Below are 17633 nucleotides of genomic sequence, written 5' to 3'. Positions count from 1 at the left end.
CCCCCCCTCTCCAAACCCCCTCCTTCCACCTTCTTGCCGCATGATGGGCATGCCTCCACTCCTCACATCTGCACAGGGCGCGTAATTACGCCCCACGCCCACATCGCGTCGCGGGCACGCGCAATCCCACGCAGGCGCACACAAGCAGCCCACGAAAAGAGGCGGGAGGGTCAAAGATCGATTGTGGTGGTAATCGAGCGCAAAAAGAGGGGCGCAGAGAGAGAGGGCCACCCGCTCTACTTGGAGTACTGCCACACGTTGCGAAGCACTAGTGTTTGATGCGAGGCGCGAAGCATACGTCGTTGAGCGTCGGAGTTGGGTGTCGAGGCGGAGTTGGCAAGGAGAGAGGGGAGGAGGGGGGAGGCAAGAGAATAATCATCAGCAGCTGTTGGTTTCGAGCGCGGCGCAGAGTGGGAAACGCGAAGAGCCGAAGACGCAGGGATTGCAGGAAGAGCGGCCCCACGCCTTCCCACGAACGAGACCAGCGAGAAGGGGAGAGGGGGAGGAAGGAGTGGGGGGCATGTCGCAGCAGTCTGACACTCAACCCTCCACGGGAGATAGGAGTGGTCGAGTTCTTATATGCTGCGTCGCCCATCGATGCAGCCTTCCCTCTCTCGCGCATAGGTTTCGCAAAGGGCGAGGGCAACGAGATAGAGACGCTGAACTGGCTCGAAGGCGTCGCTCTTCGCTCGACAATAATTGGAATCCAGCGCCTGCCTTAGGTTGGAATAGGCGAAGGCGCAGACTGTCTGGGAGCGTATCTTTGACCTCCCCTCTCTCTCTCTCTTGCCTTTACGCGCGCCCAAAAGCTGCATAGCGCAACGACGCGCGCAAGAGGGAGGGAGGCCAAAGAAAAGGGGAATGCGAGAGAGAAATGCCACCAGCCTCCCCCCCCCCCCCGGAACGCGCGCACGATGGCTTAACCAACTGCCCCTAGGCATCACCCATCCTACCCTGCCCTGCCCGACCGCGCAACAAGCGTGCCTCGACCGCGCCGCCCTCGCCTGCCAGGCGCCCCCCCCCCCGCGCCAGCTACCCTGGGCTGGAACGTTCCAAGGGACCAATGCACACGCTCCCCCTTCGCACCCGCCGCGCGGCATGCTGGGCTTGACAAAAACAGGTGGCGCGTGCAGGTGCGCCGTGCCCCATCTCTCTCACCCAGCGATTCGGCCAGCAGCTGGCCCCCGTGTGCCTTCTCCTGTCCCCCTCTGCACGTGATGGGGCCTCCGTTTCCCTCTCCTCCCTCCTTCGTCCCCCACCCTTATTCTTCTCTACTCTCCGCTCTTCGCCCCTTGCCCGCCTCCTCCTCGCTCCTCCGCGCAAGCAAAGCCAAAAGCCAAAACTAAACACTCACGGCCCTCCTTGGTGGCGAGGCGGTTCATGCTGTCGTCGCTCTCGCCGGCGCGGCGCACGTAGCCGGAGAGGGGGAACGTCGTGTTGCTGCCCGGGATCATCTTGCCCTCGGCATCGACGTCGGCGACGGCAATCTGCACCGAGGCGTGGTCCTTGGCCTCGATGAGGCGCCCCGTGGCGGCACACTTGCGCGGCACGTACAGGTCGACAAGGTCTCCCTGCAGGAGGAAGTGTGAGCAGAGAGGGAGGAGAGGGCATACCGAGTGAGAGAAGCCTTCATCCGGCGGCAAGGCGAGGCTAGGGCGAGCGCCTAAGCACTGCAGCCCAGCAGCAGTGCCATGTGCAGCGCAGCGCCATTGCGCCCGCGCATTCCCGCTTCGCTGCCTCCCTGTCCACCAGTCGCGCATCGCATGCAGCAGCGCTTACGCACGCGCTCGTTCTCCATGGTGTCGGGTGAGTAGAAGGAGGGGGTGGGGTGAGGTGAAGGGTGACGGTGGTGGCAAGAGGTGTGCTCGGAAGGACGGCGCGCGGCGTTGCGGCCTCACGCGGGCGCGGCGACAGGACACTGCTCCAGTGCCTCGCCATGCGGCACGGCGCGCGAAAAGGACACGCGCGACAGAGTCGCTCTCCGCGGCCGAGACCCGCTGCAGCAGCTGGGCAGGAGCCGCGGCGGCAGGCCTGCTCCCACGCCCAGCGTGCTGCGGCAACGCGCCTCCCACGCTTGCCGCTCTGCCCTCCGACCCCCCCCCCCCCTCTCGTCGTCACTGCTGCGTGCTTCGATGGCTCGTCACTCGTAGCCTGACGCAGCAGTAACACGCGTACAAGGAAGCAGATTAGTGATACAGCGTGTTGCGTTTGCATGGCAAGCGGAGGCGAAAGTCGCAACAAGAGGTGGAGCTGCGTGCGAGGGAGATGCGAGGAGATGGCAAGCAGCGAGCGCCAAGGAGAAGTGCGGGGAATGGCGCGACAGGATGCGAAGCAGCAAGAGTCTGAGTGCAGAGAGGACGTGGTGCGATGATCTAGAGCAGGAAGGACTCGCCCGACGCCTCGCTCTCCGCGTCCGAGTCGAGGTACTCGACGTCGTCGCGCTTGCGCAACGACGACGACGACGACGGCGGCGGCGGCGCGGGAGCGGAGGCAGACGCAGGCGGCGCGTTTTGCATCTCAAACTCCTCGCCGTCCTCGAAGGCCGTGACCATGCTGGAGGGCGAGCCCGCCAGCGACGTGTGTGCCGTGTCGGTGGGCGAGAGGGGCGAAAGGGGCAGCAGAGGCAGCGGCGCGCTGGGCGGCGGCGTCGCCGCGGGAATCAGGCGCCGTGCCTCGCGCGCCGCCAACGTGGCCGAGGCCGAACGAGGCGAATTGCAAAAGGGACTGTGACGACCGCTGTTTGCGTGGCTGCTGCTGCTGCTGCCAGTGTGTCCTCCCGCACTGACGCTGCGAGGAGAAGGTAGGCCGCCGGCGAGCATGTGGGGCGACAGGGCGCGCCGAGCGACCGACTTGCCGACGACTACGACTCCTCCTCCTCCGCCCGGCAGCGGCACCGTGCGCACCGCCGGAGAGGCTTGGTTGCGCACCGAGGCGGACTGCGTCGACAGTGGCGATCGGCTGGGCTGCTCCAGTGACGAGGCAAGTGGCAGCTCCGTCGCGCAAGGCGAACAGGGCCGATCGAGGAGAAGGCACGAGAGGAGCGAGGCGAAGCGCATCAGATACATCGACGCTTCGGCGCCGAGTTGTGCACTTTGAGGCGCCGTCGATGCGGCGCTGCGCTTTGCCACACCCAGCACGAAGCCTTCGGTGCCTCGCCATGCCCGGCCTCCCTCCTTGAGACCGCAGCCCACGACAATGGCGGCGTGGAACGGCGCACCGAGCATGTTGACGGGCTCGCTGCTGAACGGACACACTGCCGTCGTCGCCGCCTCGGCTTGCGGCGGCGCAAGGCCGAGCAGCTGCTGCACGCGCTCCACGTCGGCCTCGAAGCGCAGGCCTTGATGCATCGCCGCCAAGGCACAGAGATGCAGCGGCGCATCGAGCTTGAGCTCGCCGGCGTCGCGCAGGCCTCCGTCGTGCCGAGCGACGAGATGACAGGCCAGCGGATCGGAGCCGACGCGTGCAATCCACACCAACTCGACGTCCAGGGCACGCGAGATGAGCCGCAGCGCAGAGGCGATGCGCGAGCTGGCCGAGTCGGCACCGCAGAGTTCGACGGCGGCAGGCTGCGGCGAGGCAGAAATGGAGAGACTGCAGGGCGCACGTGCGCCTCTGCGCTGTGCGAGGGCAGAAGAGGGAGACTTGGGCGGCGCAAGCATCACTGCCTCAATGCCGCGTTGTGCGGGCGTCGTCGACAGCTGAGGCGTGTGTTCGGCGTCGCCAGTGGCAGAGGCCCAGGCACGAAGATCGCTGTCCCAGCTCTGCAGCTTCATCTTGAGAGCTTCGAGCTGAATGCGCTCCAGTTCCTGTGCTACTTCCGCCGCCGCCGCCACGAGCATGTCGCGCTGTTCGCGCGCAAGCTCGCGCGGCGACGCAGCGGCGACACTGAGCGTGCCGACGGGCAGGCCACTGCACAGCACGCTTGCGGCGGCGTAGAACCTCGAGTGGCTCGCCGACTCGCGCTCGTGGAAACGCCAGTCCTTGGAGAGATCAGTCAACACCACGGCGGCGCCGGCGCGACTGAGAATGGCGTGCGCGTCCAACGTCTGGTCGCGCAGGCGTGCCGTCGTGTGATGCTGCGCGAGAAAGGCGTTGCTAGAGCGACGAACGCCGTTGGAATGCAGCATCATCGGATCCACCTCGAGGCTGGCGCGCGCGTGGTGCTGCTCGACGGTAAAGTGTGCCACCACGATGGCCTCCTCGTCTAGCAGCAGCGTGATCGCCGCATTGCTCGTCTCCAGCGTTGTAGCTACACGCTTGACGATGGCCGACAGTCGCGCATTGTTGGCCGTGCGCGAGAGAGCCACGTCAAACTGTCTCGCTAGGCTTTGCCGCTGCGCTTCAAACGGCGGCCGCGGAGCTCGCAGATCACCTTCGCCGCCAATCGCAGCCACCTCCTCTGCTTCTCGCATGTTCAGGTCTTGGTCCTCGACCGGCAGACGCATGACTTCGCGCGAACGATGCTTCTTGAGCAGCAATTTGGGACTGCGCATGGCCGACATGGACGAGCGTGCTTCTTGCGTTGGCGGCGGCGGAGTGGAGAGATCGAGTGCGCTGGAGCGTCCGAGTGCATGCACGGGCGTCTCATAGACGGCGCCGAGAGACGAGACACTGCTCTTGGCGCGCACGCTCTTGGACGGCGAAGGCGAGGGCGGACAGAGATTGGGCGAGGCTCGAGGCACGGCCTTCTGCACCAAGGGAGCCGCTCTCGGTCTCGGAGCGTGCGAAACATCAATCTCTCCGCGCGCGTACGCCCGCACGTAGGCGACCCAGCTCTTGGGCAGCGAGTCCTTGGCGGAGGCGGGCGAGAGGAGCTTGCCCTTCACTTCGCTCCATGCCGACAGAGAATCGCCACTGCGAGACGCAGAGAGACACTCGCTTGCCAGCTGCGCGAGCGACGGCAGAGAGGCGACGCTCACTTGCACAGACGTAGGTGCAAGGACGGGCTGTGCCTTTGTCAAGACGCGCATGTCCGACTTGGAAGCTGGACGCAGCAGCGTGTTCTCCTTGCTCGCTCGCGGCGAAGCGTGCGCGGCAGAATGAGGAGCAGCAGCACGAGGCAGCTTCTTGGCGCTGGCGGGCGGCGTCGCAAGTGGCGTCTGTCCGAAGGCAGCGAACGGATGCGCAGGCAGTGGAGCCTGAGTCGTCGCTGGTGTGTTTTCCGTCGAGCGCTCGCCAATCACGCTCAGCTCGTCGTTGTTGTGCGGCAGCAGCATGCCTCGAGTGCGCGTGGGAGACTTGGCTGGCGAAGGAGAGCTGCTGATGCTCGAGTGTGCGAGCGAGCCCCGAGGCGAGGCCAGCGAGTCGAGCCGCTTCGAAGAGGCAGACGCCAGCCCTAGCATGTCCTTGTCCTTGTCCGGCAGCGCAGGAGGTCGATCATCTCGGAACGGATCGTGGTCTTCCATGCCGTGCAGCTGAAGGCCGAGGCCTGAACTGGGACGCACAGTCGAGGCGCCCCTGTTGCCTCCCTCTCCCCAGCGAATTGCACCGAGCGCTCGAGTCGTAGAGCTGGCGCTCGAAGAGCCACGAGCACGGCCCGCAGCGTTTGCCTTGGCGTGGCCGTCGCCGCTGTGCAGACTGTTGGCGCAGCTGCTGTCAGGCGAGATGTAGCTGGCGTCCTTGCCGAGCGTCGTGCGCGCCTGACTGCGCGGCAGCGACGCATGTTCCGAGTGCGAGTGGCTGCCGGGCGTCGTGCGCTGCGAGCGCTGCGAGAGCTTATTGGAGAGCGGCGTCGAGGGACTTTCGGAGCGCAGACTCGCGTCGGGCTGATGGCCCAGCATCGAGAGCACCGAGGCGCCCACCGAGCCACCGACAGTGGCAGCCTGTCTTGCCTCACGCGTCTTGTGCTCCGCCACAAGACTGCCTCGACGTCTTGGCGTCTCGCGCGGCGAGCTGGAGTGCAGCGACGCAGAGTCGATTGAGGCTTGACTAGTCTCTCCGTGCGACACGTAAGAGTTTGCCCCTCGCTTCTTCCGTTCTGCGCTGCCGCGAGGCTTGTCGATGCTGAGATCGGCCATCAAGATGACGGCCTTGATCTGGCGATCCTTCTCGCGCTTCTCCTTTGCCTGCCTCACGTCCTGCTCGCGCAGCGACGCCTCCCACGCCGACTCTCCCGGCTTGAGACTGTATGCGGACTCGCCTTGCTTGATGTACACCACTGGCATCATGGCTTCTTTCGCGGCCGCCGCAGCGGCCGCGGCAGCAGCGGCAGTGTCGGCAGCAGAGACGCGCGACTTGCGACGGAAGAGATTGCGCAGCGTGCCTCCGGTGCCACTGCTGCTGCTGCTGCTGGGCTCGGGCGGAGCGAGGCCTGCAGCGACGAAGCGGCCCTGCGGCGGCTCCGGCGAGAGACTCACACACGGCGGCGGATTGCTCTGCCAGCTGCGCTGCGGCGTGTGCGTGCTGGCGTCGTCGTGTGGCTGCGCTGCGGCGTGTGCAGCACGACGCGAAGCATCGGAGAAGTCCGGCAGGAAGCTGCGCTCTGGACTGGCGAGCGGCGCCAGCGCCGGCGACGCGGGCGTCTGGAGGAGCTGCGAAGGGCGCTCGTCGTTCATGGCGCCTACGTTGCTCGCAGAGCGATTGCGCCAGTTGGTCGTGAAGGCCGCACGCAGATTGTTGGCGCTCGCAGCCAGGCGGATGCGGCTGTAGACTCCGCTGCCGTTGCTGGCGCTGCTCGGCGTCTTTTGCATCGGCGAGCTCGCGAAGGGATGGCCCTCGAGCAGGGAGGGCGAAGCGTGGCGCGAGCTGGGAGCGAAGGGATGATGCGCGGAACTGAGCGACTCGACGGGCGCGGCGACGTGCTCAAAGCCCACGACTGGCGGCAAGAGGAGCGCGGCGGTGCGCGGACTAAAGTCTTCGTGCCGCTTGGCATCGAGCGCCACGAGCTCTGCGGGCCGGCCGTGCAACGGCGGCGAGGCCAGCAGAGGCGAATCGCCCGGCGAGGGCGAAGGCAGAAAGTCGAGGCGCGAACTGACGTCGCGCCGAGGAGCCGGACGCGCTGCGCCCTCGGGCGCCGCCGGGGCGCCGTTGAAGGGCGCGCGCAGCTCCATGTCAAACGTCAGATGGTCGGTGAGGGACGAGTCGGTGCGGGAGAAGGAGAGCGAGGGCGGCGAAGACGTCGGCGGCGTATAGACGGCCGCAGACTGAGAGGCCGGGCCGTAGATGTAGCTGATGCTGCCCGCACTGTTGCTGCTGCTCGTGCTGTCGCGCGACGCACTGGCGCTCGCCACGCCCGCGACGCCGGCACGCTTGCGCGAGCCGCGCCGCCGGCGTCCCGGCGAGTCGAGCGGCTCGAGGGAGGACATGCGCTGCGAGATGACGGGCAGGTAGCTGGCGGAAGAGGCACTGCTGCGCCGCGCCGGCGCCGAGTCCGGAGTGGGTGGGATGGCGGCGCGGCGAGCGGGCGGCGAGGGCGAGGACGTCGTTGCGGCAGAGTCGGAGGCGGTGGTGGCAAGGGAAAGCGCACTCGTGTCGCGACTGCTCGTCGAGGAGGCGGTCTGCGTGCGCTGCGGCGTGGAGACGGCGCGTGGCCGACTGGCGGGTGCGAGGAGCGTGGCTGCCATGGCGAGAGCGGCAAGGCGCGTCGGGGCGGCGGCGAGTTCAGAGCGACGCGCCGGGCATGCGTGCGGGCGTGAGGTGAGACGTGGATGCCCCGGGCCTATATGGCAGCGCCGAGGCCGGATGAGGTGGCACGGGAGAATGGATCGGGCCCCGTCGTGGGAGAGGTGGTCGGCGCGAAGGGAGAGGCGAGAGGCGCAGAGGCGGCGCGAGGCGTGCAACGCGGGAAGCCCCGCGGCGCCCTCTGGCATGCGCCGGCCAAGGGTCCGAGGCGGCGTGCGGCGCGCCGGGCGGAGTACAGCGCAGGCAGCGGCGGCGTCTGCGGAGACGCACGTCGAGGCAGCACTCGGCCGCGAGCCGCGAGGAGGTGCAGAGGTGGCGCTGCGGTGCCGGCGGCTCGAGGAGGCAGCATGGCAGGAGGAGGCGCCATGCCAGAGGCGCTGCCACGCTGTGCCGTCTCGCCGTCGTGGGCTGGGCTGCACCGACGCCGCTGCACACGCCGCAGCTGCTGCTGCGTCACCTCGCTCCTCTCTCTCTCTCTCTCGGGGCAGCCGTTGCAGAGACACCGGGCCGTTGGGCAAGTCGCCTGCAGCTCGGCCGGCCGTACCTCTCCTGCAGCCGTGCACCATCCGAGGCATTCATTGCGTCCGCGGGCCGCGCCACGGTCTCGAGAGCAACGGAGGCACAGGCGAGGCCGCTGCTTCTCGCACCAGCTGCGCGTGCCTTGCGCGAGCCGCGACAGCCGCTCAGGCGAGGTGGGCAATAGCGACTGACGCTGTAGGCTGCTGCTGCGGCGCTGCGGCGTTGGGCGCCATGGCATGCGTGCCAGAGAGCAAGATGCACACCTGCACGCCCTGCCCTCGCTTCGAGGCATGAAAGCACAGCACGCGTCGCGTCTCTTGCGTCGGCTCGGCGCGGGCTCGCACGCCGCACGCCGCGCGCCGCCGCCGCGCCGCCGCCGAGCGCTTCGACGCACCTCTGCAGAGTGGCGCGCCACTGGCGGCTGCATAGCGCATGATGTCTGCGCCGCACCCCCCTTCGGTGCGGCTTGGGATGGCGGCAGCGGCAGAGCGGCGGCCGCAGCGCCGCGCCCGTGGGAGGCTCGCAGCAGGCAGCCGCCGCATCGCGCCGCGGCGCTGACTTGCCTCCGCCTCCTTGCATGCCGCGCCCCCGCGCCCGCCTCCGTCCGCACCCACGCACGAGCGACGCCTCCGCGGCATCCGCTCCGGCACTAGCGACTGAGAGCGAGACCGCCGTCGCCCGTGCCGTTCATCCGTCAGCATCGTGGAGGGCGCTTCGGCTCGCAGAGCGCAGAGCAAGCCGCAGAGCGAGAGCGGCCGGCACCTGGACGACGAGGTGCGCTGGCTGTCCCGAGTGCCGCTGGCTCTCTCTCTGGCGTGTGAACAGCCCGAGCTTGAGCGCGGCTGGGCGGCGCCGAATCGTCTCGTGCTCTGGCTCATTCTCTGCCTGCGCCGCACGCTGCGATGCTGCCGCTCTGTCTGCTCGTACGTCAAGGCGAATGCGCTATGGCGATGAGCTGCCGCTTGGATTCGAGACATGCGCCCTGGTGGCAAAGAGAGAGGAGAGACGAGGTCGGCGATCACCTGCCGGAGGAGACACGGCGTCGGCGCCAAGTTGCCGCTGTCCCTCGGCGCCGTCCATTATCTTGAACGGCGCCGACACTTTGGCGCCCTGAGCGTGCCTGATAGAAGCCGCACCAGGCACCGGCGACCAGCTCTCGGACGAGGCTTGAGAAACGAATGAGAGGGCGTCGAGATGCGAATCCTGGACCCCTCGAGCTCGAGAAGCCTGCATCTTGAAGAGATGAGGAGCGGCGGTCCGCGGGCGAAGCTCGTCGGTGCTGCCGCGGCTGCAGGCCGGCCCACTCGATTCGAGTTCGCACGCCGCCTCTTTTTGCACGGCCGCGCGAGATTTTGCGGCTGCACGCGCCGCGCTGCGGGGCGCGCGATCGGCGCGGCCAAGCGGTGCGGCGAGCGCGCCCTCGAGCGAGTCACACGGGGCGCCAGCTTCTCTTCGGCACCACCACCGCCTCTTTGCTCCCATCTCTCGAGCCCAGCTCGCGCTTCTCTGCCGCTCGCAGAATTCCGCGTTCTGTTCCCACTTCGCGCCATGGCTCTCAGCGCCTACGCCCTGCCGCGGGCGCTCGCGCTCGGCCTGCTGCTCGTCGCCGCCTGCAGCTCGTCGCAAGCTGCGCCGCTCGGCCTCGTGAGCGTGACAAAGCCGCCGAGCGGCGGTGCAGGGGCGCCGCTGAGCAACGACGAGTGGAGCAGCATTGTCGGCTGGATCAGCGTCGCTTGCTGGGTGAGTGTTGGCGTGGGGCAGCAGCCTGGCGGGCGGAGAGGACAGGCAACGAGGAGAGGGACCCCCGAGGGCAAGGAGGGGCAAGGCGCGTCGTGGCGCCAATGCTGCGCCTCGGGCACTCTTCAAGAACAGAAGCCAGTGCCGAGCAGCAGCAGCAGCAGCAGCAGCAGCAGCAGCAAGACAAGCGACCCGCAGCAGCCCTCGGCTGACTCGCAGATCCTTCCTGCGCATCTCTCGTGTCTGTGCCTCCTGCACGTCGTCAAAAGGTGATCGTCTATTCGCCGTGAGCTCTCCCCCGCATCCTTCGCTATACTGATTCCACTCTGACACAAAGATCTGGCCCTCCTGGAGTCAACTGCTCGAGAACCACATCAACAAGTCGGGCGAGGGCCTCAGCATTCTCTTCGTCTACCTCTGGCTCGCCGGCGACGCACTCAACATGATTGGAGCGATGAGGCTGCATCTGCTGCCCACCATGGTGAGTGTCCAGCTCGGAGGTCGCCGGAGCTTAGTGGCTGTCAGACGGGAGGGAAAAGTTGCTGCTGTAGTGCTGACCGAGCGTGGCCCCGCCCCAGATCGTGCTGGCGGGCTACTACTGTCTCTGCGACGTGGTGCTCATCTGGCAGGTACGTCTCTCCCTCTCTCCTCCCTCTCCGGTCTTCACCGCTCACGTCCCGGGTCACCGTAGTACTACTACTACCGTCGTTACTGGGACTACTACCACCCCTCTGCCGTCGCAAGCGAGTCGACGTCTCTTCTCCCGCCCTCCTCTTCGGGCGGCGCTGCCAACAGCTCTGCCATCTCCGCCCCCGGCGGCGCCTCGGCCTCGCACATTTCCGTGCCGCCCAAGTCGCCCGAGCCGCGCTCCGACTGGCGCCTCGAGGCGCTCAAGTACATGGCCGCCTTTGGCCTCGTCGTCGGTGCCGGCGTCGCCGCGTGGGCGGTGAGCGAGTATCAGGGCTCGAAACACACCGGGAACAAGCCGCCGCCGAGCGCGCCGAGCGGAGAGTGGAAGTGGGACGCGCAAATCTCGGGATGGGCTAGTGCCGCGCTCTATCGTGAGTGAGATTCCTAGAGCGCGGGCCGAGAGAGAGAGAGAGAAAGATGGGCACGCAGCCTTGTTCGAAGGCTGGGGACTCGGCGTGAGAGGCAGGGGGAAAGGGCATACTCCCGTTCGCCCCTCTCTCTTGCCCTTCGGCGTTCGCTGAGAGGGTCAGGCACACACTGGACGTTGCACAAGGCAAGACTGCTGACCCAGGACCGGCGCTTGCACACGCGCGCGCGCACAGTCTCATCGCGCATTCCTCAACTGTTCAAGAACGTCGAGACGCACTGCGAGGGCCTCTCCTTTTCGCTGTTCCTCTTTGCCGTTGGCGGCGTGAGTTGTTGCCCTTTCTCAGCTCTAACCCCCCTTCTACGCCCCCCCCCACCCTCACCCCATCCCCACTCTCCTCTCTCTCTCCTTGCCATTCCAGGCGGTCGGGAGACAATCTTGCTGACGCGCTTGCCCATTTCTCCGCCCCTCCCGCGCTTTGCTCCTGCGAAACAGAACCTCACATACGTCCTCTCCATCGTGCTCAAGAGCACAGACCGAGACTATCTCATCGAGAATGCCTCTTGGATTGTCGGGTCTCTCGGTGCGTCCTTCCCTTCCCCTTCCCCCCTTCCTTCCCCGGGCCTCTCGCTGACGCTCGCTCCTCGTCTCGGGCTCGGCAACCCGCAGGCACGGTGCTGTTGGACTTTGGCGTGCTGGCGCAGTTCTTCCTCTATCGCGGCGCGCGCGAGGCCGACCGGCTGGCGGCGGCCGAGGCACGCGCCAATGGCGGCGTGGCGCCGCCCAGCGCGGCGCAGACTGCGGTGCCGACGAGCGGCGCCACGGCGACGGCGACGGCGGGCATGCCTTCTGCGCCTTGAGCGAAGAGCAGGCAAGGGGGGAGGAAGGGAATGGCAGGGTTTGCAGAGGAGGAATGAGATAGACACTCCCACGAGAGAGGCATGCGTGGCGCGCACACACACACAGAGGGACACAGGTTGCTTGATTGCAGGTGCAGTCGCACCGCCAAGCCCGATGCTGGCGGGGGGGGGGGGTATCGATCTATGTATGTCCATGTCGCTGCGCCGGGCTACGCACTCGCGTGCGCCGTCCATTCATGGCCCATGCCAAGCACGTCGCGCATGCGTCCGCCCAGGCCCAGCGTCTCCAGCCAAGCCTCGAGCGCGCCGAGGTCATTGCGATGACTCCAGGTGCCCTTGCGTGCCTCTGGCCCGCCCACCTCCGGCCGTTCCGTCATTTCCCGCATCGCATGGAAGATGCGTGCGACGTTGGCTTCGCGCAGACGCTCCGAGACCTGCCAGCACGGGCGTTGAAGCGATGCTAAATCAGCGAACGCAGGCTCGCTCAATCTGGCGCGCAGGCTACAGAAGAGAGTCGCAACCATGCAAACTCCCCCCCGGGCTGGCGTTCCTCTCACCTTTTTGTGGCCGCTGGGAATGTCCCTCCAGCTGCGGCTCTTGATGTCTGCCCAATACGCATCAATCGCGTTGCTGGCGCGCAGCACATCTGCATCGCAGGCGCGCGGCGGAAGCGCAGCTTCGAGAACGACGAGGCCAGGCTTGCCCGCCAGGACGAAGCCCGTCAGAGGCTGCGCTTGTTGCGCCTCGCCGTCGGAGCCGGAGCGGGAAGCGACGGGCGAGTGCGAATGGAGCGAGGCATAGGCGACGAGATCGTCCCGTTTGGCAGGCGTGGAGAGAGAAGGGAAGAGATGCCAGGTGCGCAAGACTGAGGATGAGAGTGGCACGGCGGAGGGAGTTGAAGATGCGGCTAGGGATGCGGCGGCGGAGAGAGAGAAGGCGAGTGCGGCAGCTTCGAGATGCGGCACGGCGAGCTCGGAGAGCTCCTCTGTCGCCGCGAGCACCAGACTGGCTGCGTCCTCGTCGTGCTCTCCCTCCTCCGCCGTGCCCTCCTTTGCCTCGCGCGGCGGCGGCGGCGGCGGCGCAAGGGCAGCAATGGAGCAGAGCTCGGCATGCACTGCTCTGCTCATCCACTCGGCCTGGCGCAGCGTCATGCGCGGCCGCGTGGAGCGCGCCTCTGTGCCGCGGGCGCGCAGCGGTAGCTCGACGTCGAGCGTGAGGAGCAGGCATGGCTCGCGGGCGCGGCGCTGGCCGCGCAGTGGATCGAGCGAGAGGCAGAGGGGCAGTGCAGCGGGGATGCGCGCCTTGAGCGCGGCGGAGCTGGGCAGCTGCAGCTCGGCCAGCGGCAGAGTGAGAAAGGCGGCCACATCGCGTGCGGCCGAGGCGGCCGAGGAGGAGAGCAGCTCCGGCGACACGGCCGCGGAGGAGGAGGAGGCCGAGTCGGGCTCGGCGAAGAGCGAGAGCAGCACTTCGAGCGTGCCGAGTGTCTGCTGCAGGTCTTCGGGCGAGAGCAGTGTGCCGGCGGGGGCCATGCTTGGCGGCGGTTGTGGGTGATGCGTGGGGAGGACGCAAGCGTGAAGCAAGGCTCGCAGCTCGCAGCTCGCTGTCGAGGAGGAGGCTGCCTTGGGCACGGCGCGCGCGCGCGCACAACGCTCTCGTGCGGCAAGCACCGCGCGGCGGCTCGCCTTGCCAGGTGCTTCGCGCTCGCGCCTTGCATCGCACCACCACCACCACCCTCTCGCCGAACAGCAATGGCGTCGCACGCCCAGCTCCTCGTGCTCGTCGGCGGCGACAGCGAGATTCCCATCTCGCTCGACCCGCTGCCGCCGTTCGAGGATGAGGTCATGTACCTGCTCGAGGAGGAGCTGCCGCCCGCGCACTACTGGACGCAGATCGCCTCGCATCTCCTGCGCCACCGGCGCGCCGCCGACGCCCACGCCCTCCTCACGCGCGGCCTCGCCGCCATGCAGCGCCGCCCCGCCGAGCAGCAGCATCTGCACGCCATGCTCGCCGCCACGCATCTCGCCGCCGCGCCCGCGGCGCCCAAGACGAAGCTGCACGACGCGCGCTTCCAGCTCCTGCCGCCCGAGCTGCAGACGAAAGACGTGCATCTCAAGGCGGCCGCCGCCGCACTCGAGCTCGCCGCACGCGCCAATGGCGGCGATGCCAAGGCGCCGCTGCAGGTCGGCGCGCTCCTCTCGCGCGCACTCCTGGCGGCGAGCGCGGGACGCAACGACGAGGCAGATCGCCTCTTTGAGCAGGTGCTTGCGCTCAAGGGACGCGCCGAGCATCCCGTCGCCCTGCTCGGAAAGGCATGCTGTCTGCTTCGTCGGCGCGCATACGCTCCCGCACTCAGGCTCTACCAGCAAGTGCTCTCGCTGGCGCTCGCGCAGGACGCGCGCGCAAAGCAGGCGGCCACCGAGGAGGAGGCGCAGGGCGACGACGGCGCACCGAGCTCGCAGCTCAAGTGGCTGCCGTGGGTAGGGCCTGATCCGCGCGTCGGCATGGGTCTGGCACTCTGGGGTCTCAACCGGCCCGCCGATGCTCGTCGAGCATGGGCTCGAGCCGCGGCACTCGATCCATCTGCAGCTGCGCCCGCGCTGCTTCTCGGCCTTGCAGCGCTGCACTCCGCCAAGGCGCTCGAGGCTCCTCTTGGCCGCGATGAAGAAGCAGCGCGTGCGGCGCTGTACGCAGAGGGCATCGCCAACATCCAGCGTGCGTGGGCGAGCGACAAGAACATCGCCATGACCGCATGCGCCTTGGCCGACCACATCATAACCCGTGCCTCTGCCGAGGCTCCGACTCGAGGGGCAGCGTGGGCCAAGGGCGAGTTTGCACGTGCCTTGAAGCTCGGCGAACATGCGTTGCAGCGAGCCGACTCGCGATCGGCCGCCACGCAGGCTCAGCTCCTCTTTGCCCGCGCCGCACATCTCGCCTTTGCGCTGGAAGATCCCCTGGGCTCGGACCGCGTGGGCGACGTCGACGCGCTCGAGCTGCGCAGTTCGGCCCAGAGATACTATGGCATGGCCATTGAGTCTCTCTCGCGTTCGGCGCCGGGCGAAGGAGCAAGCAGCGAGCTGCCTGCCGGCCTGGCGCTCGCGACGCTCAGTCTTGCGCAGATGCAAGTGGCGCGAGGCGAGAGTCTGGGCGCCATCGTGGCGCTCGATGAGCTGCTGGCAAGACCGGGAGCAAGCGCCAAGGCAAGTGCAACGCTCGAGCCGGCGCTCCTTCTCGCTTGTCTGCGTGCCATTTCTCATCCGGGAGCCACGGCGCTCGAGCGCGAAGCCGATCGGGAGCGCGCAAGACCACTGTTGGAGCGCACGTTGCGCTCCATCGACGCGGCGCGCACCGCCGTGCGAGGAGCAAGAGGGCGAGATGAGTATGATGCCGACGGAGAGACGCACGAAGAAGTCAAGGAGGAGGCAGCTACAGTGCTTGCGCGCTCGGCACTGGCGGGCGAACGTCTGTCGCGCAAGTCGCTCGAGGCCATTGCTGCGCTTGGCGACGAGCCACTTGCTCATGTCCAGCTCGCTGAGTTGTGGCAAAGTGGCACGCGCCCCAATCTGGCTCGTGCAGCTACTGCGTATGCGGCTGCTCTGCGCGCTGCCACGAGTCGAACGTCGACGACGACGGGAGGCGATGATGCGGAACTTCTCGTGCGTCTGCGCAACAACATTGGCGCACTGCATGGCCTGCGTGGCGCCGAGGTTGGCGATGCAGCGCAGCGCGAGAGCATCCTTGGCGCCGCTGCTTCGCACCTTCAAGCTGCGCTGGGCGCCGCTCGTCAAGCCGAAGCGCAGCTCTCGGTGCCCAAGGCAACGTTCCTGGATGCAGAAAAGACGACGACGCTCTACAATCTGGGCCGCATCCTCGAGAGTGCCGGCTCGACTGCCGAGGCTCGGCAGGCGTACGAAGCGGTCCTGCAGGCGCACGCAGAGTATGTCGATGCCAAAGTGCGCCTGGCGCTTCTGACTGCCTCGGTGCGAGGCGGCGACAAGGAGGCGACGCGCGCCGCAGATGCGCTTCTCAAGGAGGCCCTCGCGTCCGATCCCAGCCACTTCGACACGCGCATGACGTACGTCTGCTTCCTCGCCGGCGAGCTGCCTGCGTCGCCGTCGCCGCCGCCGTGGGAGGGCATCAAGGAGCTCATCGGCCAGCTCTTCGTCGGGCCCGATGGCCAGGGTCCGAGTCTCTTTGGCGGAGCCGCGGCCGCACACGCGATTCGCGATCAGGCGCGTCTGGACTCCTACACGCTCGCCGCGCTGGGATGGACGTACTACCATTTGGCGCACCAGACCAAGCCGGGTCCCGAGCATCGCAAGCTCAGAGCAAAGGCCTTTTCGCGCGCCATCGAGCTGCTCGATCGTGCCCTCAGTGCCGACTCGGCATGCGCGTTTGCAGCACAGGCGCTGGCCATTCTCGCCGCCGAGGGCGTGCTGCACGAGCTGGCGAACAGCGCAGAGGGAGAGCAGAGGAGGAAGGCGGGCGCAGATGCGGCTCTCTCGTTGCTCACGAGAGTCAAGGATGTGCGCGAGGATGGCAGCGTGCAGATCTGCATGGGACACGCGCTCATGCTGCGCGAAGACTTTGATGCCTCCTTCAAGATGGTGAGTGTTCAGCTGCCTCGAGGCATCCGCGCACCATGCTGACGCATGCCCCGCATCCCAGTACGAAGCGGCAGCGTATCGGCAGGGCCAGATCAGCGGTCCCCAAGTCTCGATCCTGCAGTACACTGCTCGCGCCCTGTACGCACTCGGCCTGCGCAAGAAGTCCTACACGCATCTCGCCACGTCGCTCGGCCATCTCACCGAGGCCCTCGAGCTGCTCTCGCAGCGCAGCACGCCGCACGGGGCGACGGAGAGCAAGTATGTGCGCTACAACATGGCCGTCACGCGCCAGAAGGCGCTGCAGCTGCTGTTTGAGCTGCCTCTCGAGGCGCGCACCTTGACGCAGCTGGAAGAGGCGGTGCGGGGCGTGCAAGATGCGCAGGCCACCTTCCTCGAGCTCACGCCTGATGCGCGCGAGAACCGCCTCTCGTACATCACCGCCGAGGTCGTGGAGCAGCGCCACCAGTACGCCGAGACGTCGCTGCTGCGCACGGCGCCGCAGCATCTCGCCGAACAGCAGGAGCACGAGGAACGCATGCGCACGGCGAGAGAACAGGTCGCGGCGCGCAAGCGCGAGATTGAGGAGGAGAAGGAACGAGTGCGCCTCGAGGCCGCTGCCAGGGCTGCCGAGGAGGCAGAAGCACTCGCCGAGGCGCGCAAGCAGGCGCGTGCGCAGGTCAAGGTGTGGGAGGCGCCGCCTGAAGAGACCAAGGCGCCCAAGGTGCGCAAGAGCGGCACGGGCGGCGGCGGCGGCGGCGGCGGACGCAAGAAGAAGAAGACGACGGACGACTCGAGTGTCATTGCGACGTCGGAGAGCGAGGATGCGGGCGAGTACGACGACGAAGGCATCGACGATGACGACGACGACGACGACGAGGATGCCCCGCAAGAGACGAGAGAGGAGAAGGAACGTCGCCGAGCCGAGAAGAGCCAGAGGCGCGAGGAGAAGAGAGAGCGCAAGGAGCAAAGGCAGAAGGCCAAAGCGGCGGCGGCGGCAGCGGCGGCGGGCGGAGGCAAGAAGAAAAAGAAGGGGCGCAAGAGTGAGAGAGCGAGAAGCGAGGAGGGAGAGGGAGAGGCGGCAGAGGAGAGTGACGAGGGCCCGGTGCGCAAGAAGAAGAAGACGCTCCGGATGGCTAGGGAGGAGGATCTGATCGATAGGTGAGTCGCCCTCCCGCCCTTCTCTCCGCGGCGCAGACGCTGACTAGTCTTGCCCACACAGTGACGAGGAGATCTGAT

The 17633-nt window shown here is 67.4% G+C and overlaps 5 protein-coding genes across 5 annotated transcripts; 2 read left to right on the top strand and 3 right to left on the bottom strand.

Moving 5' to 3' along the window:
• Positions 1 to 933: 933 nt before the first annotated feature.
• On the bottom strand, positions 934 to 1846 carry FA09DRAFT_329021 (hypothetical protein). The gene has a single exon (XM_025741999.1). The coding sequence runs from the start codon at positions 1758 to 1760 to the stop codon at positions 1272 to 1274; it is 489 nt and encodes a 162-aa protein (XP_025599346.1). The 5' UTR covers positions 1761 to 1846; the 3' UTR covers positions 934 to 1271.
• Positions 1847 to 2159: 313 nt separating this feature from the next.
• Positions 2160 to 7836, bottom strand: FA09DRAFT_240888 (hypothetical protein). Its single transcript, XM_025739638.1, has one exon. The coding sequence runs from the start codon at positions 7806 to 7808 to the stop codon at positions 2373 to 2375; it is 5436 nt and encodes a 1811-aa protein (XP_025599345.1). The 5' UTR covers positions 7809 to 7836; the 3' UTR covers positions 2160 to 2372.
• A 1763-nt stretch (positions 7837 to 9599) lies between these two features.
• FA09DRAFT_359672 (hypothetical protein) lies at positions 9600 to 11868 on the top strand. Its single transcript, XM_025745148.1, has 7 exons — positions 9600 to 9879; positions 10214 to 10357; positions 10455 to 10505; positions 10568 to 10937; positions 11169 to 11257; positions 11429 to 11516; positions 11603 to 11868. Exons 1-7 carry the CDS (start codon positions 9688 to 9690, stop codon positions 11791 to 11793), a joined length of 1125 nt encoding a protein of 374 aa, XP_025599344.1. The 5' UTR covers positions 9600 to 9687; the 3' UTR covers positions 11794 to 11868.
• Positions 11869 to 11899: 31 nt separating this feature from the next.
• Positions 11900 to 13354, bottom strand: FA09DRAFT_329018 (hypothetical protein). The gene is made up of 2 exons (XM_025741998.1): positions 12351 to 13354; positions 11900 to 12227 (listed from the first exon to the last, which is right to left on the bottom strand). Exons 1-2 carry the CDS (start codon positions 13320 to 13322, stop codon positions 12003 to 12005), a joined length of 1197 nt encoding a protein of 398 aa, XP_025599343.1. The 5' UTR covers positions 13323 to 13354; the 3' UTR covers positions 11900 to 12002.
• Positions 13355 to 13541: 187 nt separating this feature from the next.
• Positions 13542 to 17632, top strand: FA09DRAFT_337782 (hypothetical protein; the record flags this gene model as incomplete). The annotated part of the gene is made up of 3 exons (XM_025744030.1): positions 13542 to 16397; positions 16459 to 17555; positions 17617 to 17632. The coding sequence occupies 3 exons, from the start codon at positions 13542 to 13544 to the stop codon at positions 17630 to 17632; spliced, it is 3969 nt and encodes a 1322-aa protein (XP_025599342.1).
• Between the last annotated feature and the right edge of the window lies 1 nt (position 17633).

The sequence above is a fragment of the Tilletiopsis washingtonensis genome (assembly GCF_003144115.1).
Source record: "Tilletiopsis washingtonensis strain MCA 4186 unplaced genomic scaffold FA09scaffold_7, whole genome shotgun sequence".
Classification (NCBI taxonomy): Eukaryota; Fungi; Basidiomycota; class Exobasidiomycetes; order Entylomatales; genus Tilletiopsis; species Tilletiopsis washingtonensis.
The sequence above is the reverse complement of the archived record's forward strand: the minus strand, read 5'-3'. Positions and strand labels throughout refer to the sequence as shown.

Bases quoted from the DNA above. Each gene is read 5' to 3' on its own strand.
- FA09DRAFT_329021 (XM_025741999.1), bottom strand. From the start codon at position 1,760: ATGCGCGACTGGTGGACAGGGAGGCAGCGAAGCGGGAATGCGCGGGCG.
- FA09DRAFT_240888 (XM_025739638.1), bottom strand. From the start codon at position 7,808: ATGCCAGAGGGCGCCGCGGGGCTTCCCGCGTTGCACGCCTCGCGCCGC.
- FA09DRAFT_359672 (XM_025745148.1), top strand. From the start codon at position 9,688: ATGGCTCTCAGCGCCTACGCCCTGCCGCGGGCGCTCGCGCTCGGCCTG. The intron at 10,358-10,454 runs GTGAGTGTCCAG...GCCCCGCCCCAG, and splicing joins TGCATCTGCTGCCCACCATG to ATCGTGCTGGCGGGCTACTA. The intron at 10,506-10,567 runs GTACGTCTCTCC...GGGTCACCGTAG, and splicing joins ACGTGGTGCTCATCTGGCAG to TACTACTACTACCGTCGTTA.
- FA09DRAFT_329018 (XM_025741998.1), bottom strand. From the start codon at position 13,322: ATGGCCCCCGCCGGCACACTGCTCTCGCCCGAAGACCTGCAGCAGACA. The intron at 12,228-12,350 runs GTGAGAGGAACG...CCGTGCTGGCAG, and splicing joins TTCCCAGCGGCCACAAAAAG to GTCTCGGAGCGTCTGCGCGA.